The sequence below is a fragment of the Sapajus apella genome, unplaced genomic scaffold (assembly GCF_009761245.1).
Source record: "Sapajus apella isolate SASKATOON/1434 unplaced genomic scaffold, GSC_monkey_1.0 scaffold55, whole genome shotgun sequence".
NCBI classification, from domain to species: Eukaryota; Metazoa; Chordata; class Mammalia; order Primates; family Cebidae; genus Sapajus; species Sapajus apella.
This window is the reverse complement of record NW_022436995.1, coordinates 9211317-9231085: the sequence shown is the minus strand read 5'-3', so window position 1 is coordinate 9231085 and position 19769 is coordinate 9211317. Positions and strand designations below refer to the sequence as shown.

General features: G+C 40.6%; 1 protein-coding gene across 1 annotated transcript; it reads right to left on the bottom strand.

The window, feature by feature from the left end:
- Positions 1-647: 647 nt before the first annotated feature.
- On the bottom strand, positions 648-19120 carry FEM1B (fem-1 homolog B). The gene is made up of 2 exons (XM_032244622.1): positions 18205-19120; positions 648-6908 (listed from the first exon to the last, which is right to left on the bottom strand). Exons 1-2 carry the CDS (start codon positions 18450-18452, stop codon positions 5273-5275), a joined length of 1884 nt encoding a protein of 627 aa, XP_032100513.1. The 5' UTR covers positions 18453-19120; the 3' UTR covers positions 648-5272.
- Positions 19121-19769: the final 649 nt, after the last annotated feature.

Sequence of the window (19769 nt, the reverse complement as noted above, 5' to 3'; positions counted from 1 at the left end):
ACAACTTTGTAAAAACTCAATGATTAGATATCTGATGCCAGTAAAGACATAGAGAGATGGAAGGCAATTTGATAACCTCTGTCAAGATTTTAAGTAGTCAGTAAACCAAGTTCCAGTACTAGGAATCAATCTGTCCTCTAAGTATTGTACATAAGGACATTCACTGCAGCATTATTTGAAATATCAAAAGCTGAAAACCTAAAAGCCTATCAATAAGATCTAGTTAAATAAATGTTCAGTCTGTCAACAGAATTAAATGCTATAAAATTATTGTTTTAAAAATCTACACATTTAGAAATGGAATATGCCTAAGATATACTAAACGAAAAAGATAAGATGCAGAATAGTATGGCAGAGGTAGACGTTCATTTGCATTTTAAAAAACGAAAAGGAGAAATAATACATATGTGCACAGAAACATTCTGGGAAGCTACTCAAAAAACTATTAATAGTGATTTTCTCTGCAGAGTCCAAATGGGAGGCGGGGAGAGATGGGAAGGGAACTTTTAAAAAATATTTTTGAATTTTTCTTTACTATCTGAATTTTTTCCCATGCACATATATAACTGATGACTTTTTTTTAAGGAATTCAACAAAAGAACATCGCAACTTAGGCACATTGAATAATAAAGACACAAACCTCAAAGTAGTTTTTTTCAAACATTTACTGAACACAAACACCATTTTTTCCTTTTACACAGCAAGATTGTTAGTTTCAAATTAGCTGAGCTATTAGGACTGTCAATTGCCTTGAAACTAAAAATGACTCTACATGTCAAACTCAAATAGAAAATGTCATGCAATATATGAATCACTAATAGACCTCTGGTGCAGTCAGCGAGTTTACTATGTTTATTAAAGTCACATAAATGGTTTGACAAAAGTGCACAATAGAATGACATCACTGGTTTGTTATAAATCACAGTGAATTACTAGAATACAACAATGCAGTTCCTCTACACGGAGGACTGCAGGATGGGGTGAAAAGGACAGGGTCTTTTCCATCAATTAGGCCAGTCAGATTTTACTCCCCAACTACGTACCTCTGAAAAGATTGGTAAGGAAAGCTGAGTTTTTTTCCTCATCTTTTCTTCTCTACCAGTTACTAAGCAACAACAAAAAAAGCCATGCACAAGTTTTATAACACCTGATAAAAAATAGATAGAAAACCTTGTTCATCACTTGGCAAGCTTGCATCTTCGCCCTTTCATTTTTCTGATTAGGCCATTCATCACATGACCCACTCTAGATAAAAGCTGTTAATAATTTAGCAATACTCACCCCTGTATGGACATCAAGATACACTCCCCATAACCATCAAGTCACTATCCCTTCCCTACACATTAACACAAAGGTACACACCACAAACCTAGACTAGAGACCACATTTACTTTACAGTTTAAAAAATGAATATATCTCCACTATCGATAGTGTAGTATGTATTTCAGACCCGATACTTGGGGGGGGGGGCATGCTGTACAACCCAGCCCATCTAAAGATTTGGGCAAGTCTGCCAGAAATACCTAAGAAAGCCCCACAATGTGATGTACACATAGGAGTTTTCTACTTTCAAGAGATGACATCCAGAACAAAGCTATGCATTTTCAGAGTAGGAATGGACACACAGCTTAAAACCTCTGGACTAGATGTTTCGTAGCACAAAAGGCAGAGTTTTGTTTTCTTTAACCCCTCTTTAATGTTATAGTATAGTCAGTGAGAAAAGTAGAAGTCATGTGTACATCAACACATCTGACTAACCTGAAAAGGAACATTTAAGATTCTTACAGAAAATCTACCATAAAAACAAGTCCTTTATACTTTCATCCATCTACGCACTAATTCAGCCAGAGGCTGTTTCTAAACCAGCAAACTGTAATCAAAGGTCTAACAACTCACTCCTCACCCCACCCCATTTCAAAAAAAAAAAAAAGAAATGCTTCTGCTTCAATAACCCAAAGTGGTCTTATTCATAAAGTAGCTGCCTCAACTATGGTGGAAACTCTTAACAGGGTGTTGCTCCCTTAAAATTTTAATTTTCAAAACATTTGTCAAATAGAGTTGGTATTTAGAAAGCTGCTGCCCCCAAATCAAATGTTACTTCAAACAATGCTATCATACCTAAGTTCTCACAGTTACCAATTATTAGTCCACTATTAGTATAACGAAATAAAAGCCTTCTCAGAAACAAGCAAGACCAAAGCTTACAGATGGTGTGCTTTGGAGTTTTGTTTACGTAAAATTCCCACAGCAAAGAACCTTAACGTGGCTGGGCTGTGGCCTACTAGAGCAACCAAGGTAGACTAAAAAAGCTATGTTGTCAGTGTCAATTCTAATGTAGAAAATATTTCCCCTTCTTTATCAATTGAGGGGATGGGTTTGCTGCCCATGTCTTGAGTTAAATTGTTAACCTAAACTCAGTAATTCGGTTTTGCCAACTCTATCCAGAGCATAAAACCCACTTAAGTTTCTCATGATTTGCAAATGAAAACATCCACCTGGGCCTCCCTAGCTCATCCAGATTTATATGACAATTACTAAACAGGACAGAGAAGTTTTGGTTAGATCTATAATACCATCAATGAAGTTACAATTCAAAGCGTAAGTATATCAACAGTAAACATCAAATGACCAAAGTGGCTGCAAAATGGAGACAGCCTGAGTTCACGGAGGGCTGAGATGTAGAACTATCATTTTCTTACCTATTTTCCTTTTTTTAAAAAAAAAAAAATTAAGTTTGGGAAGGGTCTGGCTAAACACAGTATTTTAAAACAATTCTACTAAAAACATTTTTTAAAAAAACAGGCATGTAGATCACTTATTTCAAGAATGATTTTATACAGCTGTTTCACAATACGCATTTGGATTGATTTTACAAGATAGATTCTCAGCAAGATACTACACAATTTACTACTATACTAAACAAAGGAAAAAATCTAATTACCATTAGCATAGTTCATAGTTTATTCCACTGTCTTCAAATTCGTCCTCCAACCTGTCAGCATTTCAGTCAACAGTTTTACTTTCTCCAGCATTGTCTTCCCTTCTCAAAAACAGAATGTCATTAAATTTTGATGTCTGAATATGTACATATAATCATTATCCTCATTTTATAAATAAGCAGTGTCTTAAATAGTGCTGGTCCTGGGTAGCCAAAGGGATGAAATGTGCTTTTAAAACATGCAACATTATCTGATAGTTTAAGTTTTGATCTTTAAATAAAAATAATATACATTAATAATGGAACCAACTGAATACCAAGTATCAAAGCTATTCCTCAGACTGTCCAATAAGTAGGCCTTGTAGTTTGAAAAATAAAGGGTCTGATCTGAACCATGGAAAAAGCATGATTCACTCACCTTGAAGAAGTACATTTTCTCTTGCAGGCCACAGAGAGTTGCTAAGAGCAAGGTACAGTATTTCCTTGATTCATACCAGGAGGATCAAGTTTGGTAATTTTCAAATTAGGGCTCACTCAAATACCTCCCTTTATGCCATCCTAAAAACCTTCCTTGTAAAATCTCAGGTTAGGAAAATAGAAATCTATTACCATGACAGAATTTACCATCAAAACGTTCCTAACTGAAGCAAGAAGACACACAAAGTATACCAACAACTGTAAAAAGTATCTTGCATCCTTGGGGGAAAGTCCCCCCTTCGGTCCCCTCCCACCCTTCAAAATATTTCATTTTGTGGGGTATTTCTATTTTATTTAAGGCCCTAGGTGCTGATTTTGGCTTGGTCATTGTTTTATACTGATCCAACTGCAACCTTTCTCTTATACTTTACAAAGCATTATCCATAGATAAAATGTTAATTAAAACCTTATTTTTTTTAAGTTTATATCTGATGCTGTTACATCATTATAATGCTTTTCATTAAAGAAAAAAAAGCTGCAGGTCTTCACTTACAGTACCATGCACTATGAGTAGCTAAGGCATTCATTTGGCACTAGTGAGAAAATTACAGATACAGCTAATTTTGCTTTCATTATCATTTTTAACATCAATAGAAATAAGTGTGTAACTTTCCCTTGAATTTCTGCGATGCTTAAAAGATAATCACAGAATATCCTTTTAGTTTGACAGTTAAAATGTTGCCATTAAAACAAAACAAAGCGAAAAACCATAAAGACCTCTGTATTATAGCCTGTCGGAATAAGTGACATTTTGCGGTTGAAAAATTTGCAGCTCTCACACAAAATTACCTTTCAAGTGGCATTGAGAATTATTTTTATCATAAAAAATACATAAGTTCCTACACCACACTAGTGATATTTCTACTTCTTGTCACAGACTTAGAAAGTGAAAAAATTTAAAAATATCCAGGTTCCTTTTCATCACAAATAAAACACCTTCTTAGGGAGGCACAAATAATGCCTTCTGGAAAAGTAGTTTCCAAACGTTAAAAGATAAGATACAGGAGGAAAAGGAAGAAGGGGACAAAAATAAAATGTATAACTATACTGTGATCATTTGTTTCTTAAGAAAACAGCATCCATAATTTTTACATGTCTATGAGCTGAATCAAATAGACTGCTGCAATTTAGATAAATTTCATTAAAATAGACTTTGAAGAATTCAAGCCTAAAGGCAGAGTCCATCAAGATTCTCTGAAAAGTTGATTTACAATGATAACCATTTTGTATATACTACCCGGCATAATGCAACAATTTCAAATGGATTTAATAACTATTACTAAATTAGCACATTTTCCAGATTAATCTGCAGCTATTTTTTAAAAATCCTCCTGAATGCTAAAATGTGCTGCAACACTCCATGTAAATAATGGAAGAGTGAAAACTATCTACAGCAGTTTGGCATGTGCAGAACACCTGGATATCCCATTCCTTTTAATGTTCCTTTTTAGTTTTTTCTTCATGAAATCCTCAAAACTGCTGCATGGATAACATGCTGACATAGGCTTAACAGAAATACTTTTGTAAGCAGCTGTTTAAAACATTATCAACTTGAAATTATAAATGTCCCTTGTTACATAAACATTTTATATCTGTTCCTTTAAGAAAAGAAAGACAAATGGGTGACCAATATCCAAATACCTTATAGTTACACCAAAACAATGATGTGGCTTTGTTTAAAGTGTCTGAAATCAATTACCATGAGGCAAGAAAAACAAATACAGAACTAGGAAGGATGGGATGGGAGGAAGGGTGGTGGAAAGAAAAGCAGAGTTTATGAACACATAATTCTATTGTCTGTGATTCAAGTCCTTTACTTTTTAGCACCACATTAAACGATTTTACATATCCAGTCACTTAATGAAATCCAACAAACTCTTCAAGAGTTCTGGGGATCTGGTCTTGGTAGTTAATGTCATTAGCCCGAACTGCTCGGGCAGCCAGGCACTTGAGACTCATCTTCATTTGAGTTTTAAGTAGTATTTCAGATACCCCAGTTGTACTTTTGTCTAGCGGAGTCTTGTTCTGCTTATTCGTCATGTCAGTGTGAGCTCCAGCTTCAACTAGGCTAATGATGATAGAGTGCAAGGTCAAAAAGTCACTGATGGGCCTGTTGTACTGAACGATAATATGAAGGGCGCTGTTTCCCTCATTGTCCACGGCATTCACCTCAGCACCACAGTCCAGCAGGAGCTTCGTGACAAGTGCATTTGGAAAGCTGCAGACGTCATTGGTGTGGAAATCATCAACTGGAGTATTGGAGTTGACGGCTAGATGCAGCAAGGTGAAACCTTCACGAGTTCTGGGATCAAGGTGAATCAAGTTGTAGATCTGCTTGTTAATTTTGCACTGATCTTCTTCGCTGCACTGTGTTTTGGTAGAGATGCACACTAAATACAGAAAGGTATAGAGATTACATTCATAATTGTCCATAGCATTGTGGACATCCGCATCTGAAATATTTTTCACTCTGTTCATACTTTGTTCTATTTCCAAAACACTGCATCTCAAAACACATTCTATGTCTGGGGCCTTCACAGTTTCATTCAAATGTATCATTTGTGAGAAAACTTGAGCAAATCGAAGAAGATCTTTGTGGGTGTTCCTGTTACCTTTCTGTCTAAGATGCAGGGCATGAAGCCACAACTTGATACACTGCTCAAATTCCATGTTATCCGCATAAACAGCACCCCTATAAATGATGGGATGAGAAACATCAATATTGTCGGCACCTAAAATCCGTTCCCGAACTATAAGGCCTTCCATGTGAAGAGCATCTCTGTCTTGCCGAATGGATTCCAGTTCCTGAGGATTTCTACATTCAGTTCTATTCCCATAAGCATGGATTGGTGGAAGAACCTCTTTTTCAAGAATGTTATCACCGTCTTGAAACCGCTCTAACATGGCTAAATATAGATAGTGGTATGTCTTCATGATGTCATAGTTCTCACGGTCATTTGCAAAGGAGGCACCCAAGAGTTCCAAAGCTTCGATTCGACTTCTTCGGTCACAATCAGCATGAGACAGTAACAGTTCAACAACATCTGCTTTACAGCTTTCGGCAGCTACTTTCAATGGCGTCATCCCATGGCCATTCACGACTATAGCAGCACGCCATTTTATCAGCTCTTTCACAATATCTATGTGCCCAGCTTCCGCTGCAAAGTGCAATGCTGTGGCTCCACAGTGTGCTTTAGCATTAGGATCAGCACGCTGTTCTAAAAGGTATCTGACCACATCAGTGTGTCCCTTATATGCTGCAATCATTAGGCAGGTGTTGTCGTATTTGTTGGCAATGCTGATGTTGGCATTATTTTCAACCAGGTATTTCACAATGTCCAGTCTGCCATCAAAGCACGCTGCCCGCAGGGGGGTTGAATTAGTTACTGTGGTATGGTTCACGTTGGCTCCATGGCTGACTAGAAGTTTAACAACTTCAAAATGTCCTGCTCCAGCTGCACACCAAAGAGCAGTGGCACCATCAATGACATACCTACACATAAAAAGAATAAGCAGTTAGATAATGGAGGCCACAGCCTAACATGCATTTAAAGGATGTATTCACTCGCACCGACCAAGACCTCACCCTCCAGAACATTAATAAAATATAACTTCTCATGAAAATAAAAACAGGTAACTTAAGAAAGGCACTTTGCATAGTACTTGTACCTAATATAAGCTCAATATATGCTAGTTTTGCTGCCATCACTAGAGTATATAACCCTTAAAAACAAAACTGAAAAATCACTAACTTTCTACCAGCAAAAGTAAACACATTTCCAAAGGCACAGAGAAAATGTACGGAGGTAGCTTCTTCACCACCGAGCTGACCCACTGGCTCCTGGAGAACACCGTGTTCCTCCTTCCCAGTAGCCTCCAAGTAGCAGGCAGTTTCTGACAATTATGAAAGCCACCCCTGTATTCTACTGTGCTAGAAGCAGAATACAGCACACTGCATTAAAGCTGTATTTAGACACTGCTTTAAGAAGAAAAAAATAGCCGGGCAGGGTAGCTCACACCTGTAATCCCAGCACTTTGGGAGGCCGAGGTGGGTGGATCACAAGGTCAGGAGTTCGAGACCATCCTGACCAACATAGCGAAACCTCGTCTCTACTAAAAATACAAAAAGTTAGCTGGGCTTGGTGGTGCATGCCTATAATCCCAGCTACTCGGGAGGCTGAGGCAGGAGAATCTCTTGAAGCCTGGAGACAGAGGTTGCAGCAAGCGGAGATCGCGCCACTGCACTCCAGCCCAGGCAACAGTGCGAAACTCCGTCTCAAAAAGAAAAAAAGAAAGGAGGTAGTTTCCCCTAAGCTAAGTGAGTACTACACTACAGCAATGAGAATGAAATAATTACTGCTCCATACACAATATGGATAGATAACATAAACCTGTTGTGGAGGAAAAGAAGTTAGACAACATAGTACATATTATATTATTACATTTACATACCTATCCGCAGTGTTAGAAATGAGGATACTGGTTACTTTCGGGGAGAAGTAGTGAATGAGAGAAAGCACAAAGGGGACTATAGTAAACAAATACATTCACTTTGTGAACTTTTTATACATTTATAATTAGCACATTTTTCTCTAAGTTATGTTATGCTTCAATTTAAGTTTTAAAATATACATGTATATGTATATACATATACTGCTTGTCTATGTGTGTTCCTCAATCAACCAGTATAGGAAAAAAATATTAACAACAGGAAATAATTAGCATTTTTGGAAAACCTAAGCAGGTATCTTCTCTGACATGACTGGACTTGTGGCTCCATATATATCACTTACTTACTGAATATCTGATATGTGCTAGGTTCACTATTTAACGTACAAAATTAGACTATTGCTAGAATCCAATCTTTCCCACCTTTCTACTGTCAATTTTCCCCAACCTCAATTTCTCAATTTTTTGCCAGTAACCAAAAGACCTGATTTTTTCTTTTTTTTTTTTTTTTTTTGAGAGACGGAGTTTCACTCTTGTTACCCAGGCTGGAGTGCAATGGCGCGATCTCGGCTCACCGCAACCTCCGCCTCCTGGGTTCAGGCAATTCTCCTGCCTCAGCCTCCTGAGTAGCTGGGATTACAGGCACGCGCCACCATGCCCAGCTAATGTTTTGTAGTTTTATAGAGACGGGGTTTCACCATGTTGACCAGGATGGTCTCGATCTCTTGACCTCGTGATCCACCCGCCTCGGCTTCCCAAAGTGCTGGGATTACAGGCTTGAGCCACCGCGCCCGGCCCAAAAGACCTGATTTTATTGGAGATAGTCTACTGTGCTAGAAGCAGACGTATATTTGGAAGTGTTAAGAAGAAAGGTTGATCAAAGCAATATTCACTAGAACAATTAAATATACATACCAAAGCCCTCACTAGTGAGCTTCTCACTATACAACCTCATAACACTGGTCAAATTATATACCCCATGAAGTCAAAAAGAGTATAATGCTCCTGGAGCTATAGTTTAAATGTGTCATCACCAAAATTCAGGTGTTGCCCATGTGAATAGCATTAAGAGGTGATGAAGAGGTGATTAGATCATGAGCGCTCCTCCCCTTGTGAATGAGATTAAGGACCATATACAAGAGGCGTTAAGCCAGGCGTGATGGCTCACGCCTATAATCCCAGCACTCTGGGAGGCTGAGATGGACAGATCACTTGAGTTCAGGCGTTCAAGACCAGCCTGGCCAGCATGGTGAAACCCTGTCTTTACCAAAAATACAAAAATTAGCTGGGCATGGTGGTACACGCCTGTAATCCCAGATACTAAGGAGGCTGAGGCAGGAGAAATCGCTTGAACCTGGGAGGCAGAGGTTGTAGTGAGCCAAGATCACACCACTGTACTCCAGCCTGGGAGACAGAGCAAAACTCCATCTCAAAAAAAAAAAAAAAAAAAAGAGGCGTTAGCAATGTTCAGCTGGCTTGCCTTTTCACCTTCCACCATGTGAGGACATAGCAATCCTCTCCTCTGGAGGATGAGGCCCTCACCAGACAACTGAACCTGTCGGCACCTTGATCTTGAACATTCCAGCCTCCAGAAATATGAGAAATAAATTTCTGCTCAGAAATTACAGTCTCAGGTATTTTGTTACCACACCACAGAACAGACTAAGACATATAAATATCATGGTTTAATTCCAGTTAACATCACCACAAAAAACAACACCCTTTATTACTTCTACTGAAAATACTCATTTTATAATAATTTAAGCAATTACTTTTTCATTTTCAAATAATGACACAAAGTGTTTATAACCAAAAGCCTTCTTATCAAAAATGGTTACCTACAGAGAAGAGGCTAGGACTGGCTGGGAAGAGACTTGAAGGTAATGGAAACGTCCTATATTTTGATCTGGGTGGCAGCCACATGGATGGATTATTTAGGGAAAAAACGTATCAAACTGCATACTTAAGATCTCTGCAGGGGGCAGGGCAAAAACAAAAAAAGATCTCTGCATTTTACTGTATGTAAGATATACCTCAAAAAAAAAATCAGAAGCCTCCTGAAATTGTTTTAACTTTTATTTTTAAAAATGCACTGTTAATTGATTTTTTTAAAAAACTAAAGCATAAATCAGGCCAGGTGCAGTAGCTCACGCCTATAATTCCGGCACTCTGGGAGGCCAAGGGGCGGATCACCGGAGGTCAGGAGTTCCAAGACCAGCCTTGCCGACATGGTAAAGCCCCATTTCTAATAATAATACAAAAATCAGACAGGCATGGTGGTGCATGCTTATAATCCCAGCTACTCGGGAGGCTGAGGCAGGAGAATCGCTTGAACCCAGGGGGCAGAGGTTGCAGTGATTGTACCCATGTATGCACTCTAGCCTGGGTGACAAGAGTAAAACCCTATCTTAAAAAAAAAAAAAAAAAAAGTCAAGAAAATAAGACACCACATCAGTGATGCCAACTGTATGTTTTGCAAACAATTCAGTTTAATTAAAATTCACTTACTATGTTTTTATTGTCATGTTTATATAAATTTTAGTTCAATAAACATTTTTCCATTGTCAAAAAATACCATTTGCAACAGCATCCAAAAATACCAATATCTAGTAATAAATCTAAGGAAACATATGTAAGACTTCTACACTGAAAACTACAAAAGACTCCTGTGATAAATAAATGAGAAAATATTTATTTATCAATTCTCCCCCAAAATGATCTATAGATTTGATATAAGCCAAATCAAAATCCCAGCAGGTTGTGTGGTGCGTGTGTGTGTGTGAGAGAGAGAGAGAGAGAGAGAGAGAGAGAGTGTGTGTGTGTGTGTGTGTGTGTGTGTGTGTGAGAGACAGAGAGAGAGAGAGAGAGAGAGAGAGAGAGAGAGAGTGTGTGTGTGTGTCCCCAAGAGGTCGAGGCTACAGTGAGCCATGATCAGGCCAGTGCACTCCAGCCTGAGAAACAGTGCAAGACTCTGCCTCTAAAATGGGAAGGAGAGGAAAGAAAGGGAGGAAGGGAGAAAAGAGAAAGAAAGAATTGACAGGCCAGTTCTAAAAAGAATATGGAAATGCAAACAACCTAGATAATCTTCAAGAAAAATAAAGCTGGAGGACAAACTACAGTAATTAAATAAGTGCTAGCATGGGGATAAAATAATATTATCAACAGACAAAAAAAAAACTCTCCAGAAATAGATGCGCACATACAGAATCCCTTGATTTCTGACAACGGCTCCAGTGACATTCAGGTAGAAAACAGTCTTTTTAATAAATACTTCTGGAGCAACAAGATAATCTACACAGAAAATAATTAACCTTGATTCCTATACCTCACAGTACATACAAAAATTCAAGACATAGTATAGACCTATACTGTAAAAAGCAAAACACTAAAATCTTCTTAAAAAAAAAAAAAAGCCATAGACTATAATGAACTTAGTGTTGATCACAATTTCTTGAACAGAATACCAAAAAAAGCATTAACCATTAAAGAAAAAAAGTATTTACTGGATTTCGTTAAGAACTTCCATTCATCAAAAAACATCATAAAGAAAGTGATTAAGTGGCCGGGGGCAGTGGCTCACACCTGTAATCCCAGCACTGTGGGAGGCAAAGAAGATTGTTGAGCCCAAGAGTTCAAGACCAGCCTGCACAACACAGCAAGATCCTGTATCCGCTCTATTTAAGAGAAAAACAGGAAGAAAAAAAAAAGACTGAACAAGTATACTTCACAAAAGATATCCAAATGGCCAATATGCATATGAAAAGAAGCTCAAGATAATTACCAAGGAAATGCAAATTAAAACCTGTTTAACAATATATACACCCAGCAGAATAGCTGAAATTAACAAGACTGACAGGGTAATACTAAGTGTTGACTAAGATGTGGCAACTGAAATTCTCATTGCTGGTGGAAACTGCAAGTAGGAATGTAATTTGGTTGTGAACTTCAGGGAAACTATTTGGCAATATCTTTTAGTTAAACAAACACCTACCCGATGACCCAGCAATTCTACTCCTTGATATACACCAGATAACTAAATGCAAATGTCCACCAAACACACACAAATGTTCACTGCAGTTTTATTCATAACAGTCAAGCACTGGAAACAACCAAAGTATTAATTAACAGGAAAATGGATAAACTGCAGTATGTTCATGCAATGGAATAACACACAGCATTAAAAAAAGAAACTACTGATACATGCAAGTACATGGATGAATCTCAGAGACACCATGTTAAGTGAAAAAAGCCAGACAAAGAGTACATACCACATAATTCTGTTTATCGGAAGCTCAAGTACAGTCAAAAGTAATCTGAGGTGACAAACTTTATATTAGTCTGTTTTCACGCTGCTGATAAAGACATACCCAAACCTGGGCAATTTACAAAAGAAAAAAAGGTTTATTGGACTTACAGTTCCACATGACTGGGGAGGCTTCACAATGATGGCAGAAGGCAAGGAGCAGCAAGTCACGTCTTACATGGATGGCAGCAGGCAAAGAGAGCTTGTGCAGGAAAACTCCCCCTTATAATAACCATCAGATCTAATGAGACTTACTATCACAAGAACAGCATGGGAAAGACCTGCCCCCATGATTCAATTACCTCCCACTAGGTCCCTCCCATAACACTTGGGAATTCAAGATAAGATATGGGTGGGGACACAGCCAAACCTTAACAGAAGTCAAAAATAATCATTACCTCTGGGAAGGGAAAGGGAGGAAGCTGAGAAGGGGTACAAGGGAAACCTTTAGAGTGATAAAAATGTTCTACACATTGATCTAGAAAACGACTCGATGGATGTAAAATATTAAAAATTCATTGTACAGTATTGTACACAAAATCATGCACTTTGCTGGATATGTTATACCGCCTAAAAAACAAACAATTAAAAAGAAAAACAAGCACAAATGACTTTAAGGAAAAACAGTTTAAATGAATACAATTTATATCAAATGCTTCCATTGTGCCAAGCACTGTATAATTGCTGAATATGCAATATATCTCACTTAATCTTCACAGTAACTCTATGAGGTAGGTACTATTACTATGCCTTTTTATACTATTATATTATAGTTTAATGTAACTATTATGCAGAAAAATACAAAAGTACTTGGAATACCATAAAATGCATCAAAAGGAAACATAGTACACACCATTGTTCAAACATTTGTTTCAACTTAAAGTACATTTCCAAATTGGTTAATGTAATCAAAAAATACATAGTTAATACCTAGTGACAGTTACATAGTTACAATGTTTCCTTGCACTGGATTTGTTTTGTTTTGAAACAGGGTCTTGCTCTGCTGCACAGGCTAAGTACAATGGCACAATCACTGCTCACCACAGCCGAGATCTCCAGGGCTCATGGGATCTGCCCGCCTTGCATAGCGGGGACTGCCTACTACCTTTTTGCTTTGTTTTGTTTCATTTTTGGAAAAGATGAGGTCTCACTGCATTGCCCAGGATGGTCTCAAATTCCTGAGCTCAAATTTATTCCCACCTCAGCCTCCCAAAGTGCTGGGATTACAGGTTTGAGCCACTGCAACCGGCCTGGTTTTTAAGACACCAAATTATTATGTGCCAGGGAACAGGAATCTAAGCTACTTCAAACTCAAGAAATGTTAGATTAAAATAGGCAATCACACACATTATCTTTAACCCTAGCAATAACCTATAAGCAAAGCATTACCCTCATTTTAGAGATGAAAAGAGACAAAAAGTGATTAAAATATTTTTCTGATCTCAAACTTCTCAGAATCTATGATGTAAGAGTAAAAAATTACAATTATTCAATTGGTTTCTATAATGGAAACTACTTGGTCAGTTTAATATTCTTCCTAGTATAGTCTAATAATTTCCATTTTTCCCCTTGAGGGATAGTAATTTGACAGGAGCCTCAAAAAAGTTCCAGTTACCTATCTCCATTGAGGCAATTAAAAATTGTAAAGATATTCTGTGACCAAAAAAATCAATGCAGAATATTTCATGATAAGACTAGTCCTTCAGAAACATTAGCCTTGGTAAATTTAGAATTTCTACATCTAAATCAAAATATTAATCAGATTAAAGAGAATTATAATACAAACATCTATGATATTCCTCCATCTATAAAATCTAGCTAAAATTATAAGACTATACTGCCTCAAAACAAAATACCAAATGCCTTTGACAGAAATTAAAGATAAAATAAAATTAATGCAATATTTACTAAGTGCCTAGAGGAGAAGCACTATAAAACAATTATCTTTCTAGGCCCAGTCCAAAATTACAATGTGAGTTCTCTACTACGTATTCATCTTCAAAACGACAAACTACAATCTGATATTCACCTTTTCAAACAAATTGTATGCATCAGATGATGGAAACTTTTCACAATAAGAGATAACATTTCTGATCACAAGGCTAAGCTCATCTATTACCTGGTTCAATTTGAAATAGAAATGCCTGGTTCGAGCATTTGAAATGGAAATAAAAATTCATTCAATATAAACGATTCCCACTTCATTTTAACCAAAATCCTTAAAAATCATGTATTACATTAAATGTAATTCCTTGAAATATATATTGCCAGTGACTTTCTAAATGAAGTCAAATACTGTCATGTACATCATGCCTTTCCTCTACCTGAACATTTATGAGAAGTATTAGTACTAGCACTGACTTTAAAAGTAACAACACTCAAAAAAAAGCCTCAAAATTCTCGGAAGTCCTAGTCTCCCCATCCACATCAGCAAACCTTTTCAAGGACAGGTGGTTCCCCCATAAACTCTGGCAGAGAGCAGGCACACCCTCAGAACTCAGGCCAGCATAATATTCCATGGTCACATGACACCTCCCCCTTGTTCTGTTCCATTTTTATAACATTCTTAACAGCTTCCCACTATTCAAATAAGGGATCTTCTTTCTTTTCTTTTTTTTTTTTTTTTTTGGGGGGGGGGGACGGAGTTTCGCTCTTGTTACCCAGGCTGGAGTGCAATGGCGCAATCTCGGCTCACCGCAACCTCCGCCTCCTAGGTTCAGGGTAATTCTCCTGCCTCAGCCTCCTGAGTAGCTGGGATTACAGGCACGCGCCACCATGCCCAGCTAATTTTTTTGTATTTTTAGTAGAGACGGGGTTTCACCGTCACCGCGTTGACCAGGATGGTCTCGATCCCTTGACCTAGTGATCCACTCGCCTCGGCCTCCCAAAGTGCTGGGATTACAGGCTTGAGCCACCGCGCCCGAAAGGGATCTTCTTTCATTCCTACTCATGTGACTTTTCTTGTCCACTCATGTATATCAACATGGTGTTCACATGTTAAGCCACAATAAAATCATCTCTAATGTTACTCCTGAAAACGTGAATAAGAACTCAAATATCAACGGCTTAATCTAGGTGGGTGGTCCCTTTCCCCTTGAGGCTCTATCATGAATCCACTTTAGTTTCCTAAGGTATTACCGAAGTTTTTAGGTAGAATACAGACTTTTTAAAACTTTTTGTAATATTTATTTTAATGTCTGTCTCTCTCACACACACACACAGAAAACACATCAAACCCATAATTACACAGAAACTATTACACAGGATGAAGCTAAGAAGTAAAACATTCTAAAGACAAAGATAAAGCAAATAACAGAAAATTTAAAGAAAGATATTAAGTAAACAGCAGGACAGTTAGTGAACAATTTGGCCAAAAATGGTGAAGATAAGCATGTGACTGACTAAAAATTAGAAACACTAATCTACTTCAAAACACACAGAGAACCTTTTAATCCCCACCTGGCCATGGGTCTCAAGTGCCAATGGGGGCAGGGGGGCTGGATATGTATTTTTCAAAGGTCGGCCCCCAAGAGTCAAGTGAGCTTTCCACTGTTAAAGTACTCAGGCTAACATTTTCACAATGTCTGAAATAAATGCAAAGTGAAATCATCACACACTTTTTTCATTCTAAAATGCTAAAATGACTTGGCTAAACTGTAAAATAATCTCACAGAGGGTGTGAATGGGCAGAGAGGTGACTAGAAACATCAATACCTCTTTTGTTAATTAATTTGTAAGCTTCTCAAAAGTAGAAACCTTAAATTTCCTGTACCTTACATTTCCTCCAGAACATGACACAGGCTAGGCCCATCATAAGCATTTAATAAAGATGAAACTATTTTTACATAGCAGCTAATAAATTCATAATTGTAATAATCCATAAGCTAAATTGATATATAGAATCAAGGAGATGAAATCATAAATGAGAGAAACATTTGAGATTGCAGTTTCACCAGTCTCACTCTCAGTACTTTATTCAGGGATCATCAAAATCCGGTCTCCAGCTCTCTCCAGTCTCCCACAATCTCTTTCTTCATTGCTCCAACTCGAATCCCTTCTTGCAACAGCACTGAAACACCAGTCACTGCAAGAGCACCATGCTGCTGCCCCTCCCCTTCACATCCTACTATTCTTTAAAACACAGCTCCAACATCACCTCCTCTGTGAAGCCTTTCCAGATTCTCGCGCCCCCCCCACCATAAAACTGAGCACTTCCTTTCCCTGTTTTCCCTCAGTAATCCAAAAGATTTCTACAACCCTAAATGGCATGGCATCTGTGAATATTCAGTTATACTCTTTCTCTCACCCACCCAGGCTGTCATCCTCCACGACAGAAAAGTGTGTTACTCATCTCTGCATATCCAATCCCTACCACAGAACCTAACACACAGTAGGTGTTCAATAAATGTTTACTTACCGAACCCATTAATTTCTCTGGCCATACGGAACACTGGGCAAGATAAGCCATCACACAGGCTCAATGCTACATTTCTAGTCATTTCATGTTCTTTTAATTGCCACCTCAAAACATCTCTTTGACGACTGAGAAAGATGGTAATAAGCAAACCCTTTCTAAATTCTCTAGAAAACTCTTTTCTCACCCCACTATTCTCCCTATGCACATTGCCTCAGCCGCAGTATTCCCAAGCAGCTGTTATTACAGAAATTCATATCTCAATGACTGCGTGTGCCTATACAGCTGGAACGGTACTGGAGGTTCAGAGGTCACTGTGTTTCACTCCTGTAGGTATGGGAATGCAAGGAGTTACAGAGAGGACACGGAAGCCAGTAAGGAAAAACAAACATGAATCAGGTTGCCATCTTTGGTCAACATGAAAAAAACCATCTCCTTAACGTGTATAATGGTGATACCCAAGATATAAGACATTACCCAGAGACTACCATTTCATTAAGATGTAACGCTATGAATATTTTCCACTCATCTAAAATAAAAAGCTTTTATTGTTTAAACCTAAAAAAGAATCAGCCAAAACTGAACATATCCCTAGTCATCTTAAAGAAGAAATGCTTTTTCAATCGAGTTTTAGCCAAGCAGTTTTTAATCACCAAAACTAAAGATATGTATTTGTATGCTCAGATCCTATTTACTTCAAAAGAAAAAAAAAAAAAAAAAAGCTAAAATCGCTTATGTACTAGCACAAGTCGACCAAAACAAATGTAGCAAAATCACTATGCAGTTGTAATCTGTGAAACATGTTATAATCCTCCAGCACGGAAAAGAGGATAATGTCAAACCTGACAATTCTGGTCAAACATCCAAAAATACGTACAATTAAACTCAGAGGGCAAATCTTAGGCATAACAATGTGCATTTTTAAACTTCCCACCTCGACTAACAGGAAATGATCAAGTTTCCCACAACATCACAGGGTAAGATGTAATTTAAGAATGTCATCATCTCCCACACCAGGTCCAATGCCATTTTTGTAGCCAATGTATCTACACCCAGCAATGTAGAGGAATCAGAATCATGCCTTGAGATGGCTGGCTGCGTGACAATCCCTCGTGAGGCTGCAGCTGCTGCTCGTTCTAGGTGCTTCATTTGACATTAAGGCCCCAGGAGCCCACTGCCGGTTTTATGGAACCACTCACTTGAAGGGGGTAAAAATGGATGCCCAAATAACTCTTTCGGAGTTCTTCAATGTTAACTGCTGACCTCCTTAATTTCTGATCAGTTTAACACCGATTCCATTAAAAGTAAAACCTAGAAAAGCAGCCACCTCCTTCAAATGGTTTGTTCAAAGACTAGCAGAGACTAGTAGATCTCAAGGCCTAGGGTGTGGTTATCTCCCCACTGAGGAAATGAGGGGTAGGGGCTGTTGAGGACCGGCAGCAAAACGTGGGATGGAGTACTAGCCGTGGAAGATCAAGGGGGCATTAGCGGGGCAGGAGGTACAAAAAGGGGAGAAGTGAGTACCTGCAGGAAGAAAGGGTCAGAGAGGGTGAGGGAGGGGAGGGCCCGTGAATTAATGAGTCCCAGCGCGTCGGAGGGGACGCCGGCTTGGGATGTACCTACCCGTCGAAGCGGACGGTGCCAGTCTGCTGAGTCTGCACCCGGTAATGTTCCAACAGCAAGCGTACCACCTTTGCGTGTCCATTGCGGGCTGCGATGATGAGGGGCGTGGAGCGCTGCCCTCCCTGCTGGCTGACATAGCCCAGCAGATAGCGGATGTCGCTTTCAGACCGGTTGAGAAGCAAGGCGGCCAAAGTCAGCACCTTGCCCTCGCTGGCCGCTTTGTAGACATAGCCAGCCAGGCCCTCCATGGCCGCCGCCAACTCCAACACCCGTTTGGTCGCCACCGCTGCTGCTGCTGTGCGCCCCCGGAGGCCGCGTTCGCCAGCGCTTCAAACCTGGGCCCTCACAGCCCATTCAACAGGGCGCCGTCGCCGCCGCCGCGCCCAGGCAGCACTGCGGCCCGGGGAAGGCGGAGGCGCGGAGGAGGCCGAGTGCCGCGGCGGGCACGTCCGCGACCCAGCCCGGGCAGGGAGGAGAGCGGTCAGGGCCGCCCGCCAGGTCCCAGGCGCCGGCCCTGGGCCGAGGGGATCTCCATAGCGGCCGCCGCCCCGGGCCTCAGGCCGGACCCCTCCTTTCTGCGGGATGCGACAGGCGCGTGCCCGAGCCTACGGGTCGCCGGCGGGGTCCCGAGAGGGCCACGCGCACCCCGGCTGGCGAAAAGATGGGCGCGTCTCGCGCGACCCGGCCTACCCAGCCTGAGGCCTGACACGGCCTCCGCCTGCGCTTTCCGCTCTTCGCCGTCCCCCGCTGGAGGAAACCTCCAGGCTCTCGTCCCCCCGCGCTCAGAAGTGCCGGACGCCGCCAGCAGCTTCGGAGATCCTCGCGTGGGGGCCCCCCGGGGCGGTGCGGAACGCTCCCGCAGGAGCGGCGCCGGAACTTGGGCGGGGAGGAAAGCTTTCGCAAACAGGGCCGGGAGAAGAGGGCGGGAGCGGGAGGGACGCTGAGCGTGGTGTCTCCGCCTAAGCCGACCGGCGGGCAAACGCGGCCCCGGTGGAGAAAGGTTCTGCTGCGCGCAGTTGGCCCATCCCCGGCTTGGGCCTGGATGTCCTCAATGCCCTTGACGCCTGGAACCTCCTCCTGGCCCCTACACGGCCCCGAGGGTCTCCGGCCAGGGACGGGGGCGGAGTGAGGACGCTAAGCCGGCGGGCTAGGGGGAACCACTCTATTTCACCAAAGACGGTGCGGGACCTCTTTCTGCCCCTGAGCGGGGGTCAGGGAAGGGGCTGCGCGTACTCGGAGGGTCCATTTCAGGGAAAGGGCGGCACCTCTGGGTCCCGGAAGTGTGGGAGGCGTGAGAGCCACAGCAGCAGGCTCTGAGCAGGGACTGGAAGTCCATCCTGCCCCTCCCGGAGAAAGGGGTCACGGGTGAGAGAACGATGGGAGCGAAGGGGAGCTGCGTTAGGGGGAAGGGGCGAGCTATCCTGGGAAGGAGAGCGAGTTCAGACAGAGCAGGAATCTCATCCTGAGCCGGCAAAACCTCCGTTTTCTCACAGACCTCAAAAGAGTGTTGTTAGGATTTGAAACGATGATCTATCCCACGAATACTAGAGGTCGACTGTGTGCCA

Excerpts from the sequence above, each read along its gene's own strand:
- FEM1B (XM_032244622.1), bottom strand. The coding sequence starts at position 18,452 with ATGGAGGGCCTGGCTGGCTATGTCTACAAAGCGGCCAGCGAGGGCAAG. Across the intron at positions 6,909-18,204 it reads GGCACCGTCCGCTTCGACGG|GTATGTCATTGATGGTGCCA; the intron begins GTAGGTACATCC and ends TTTTATGTGTAG.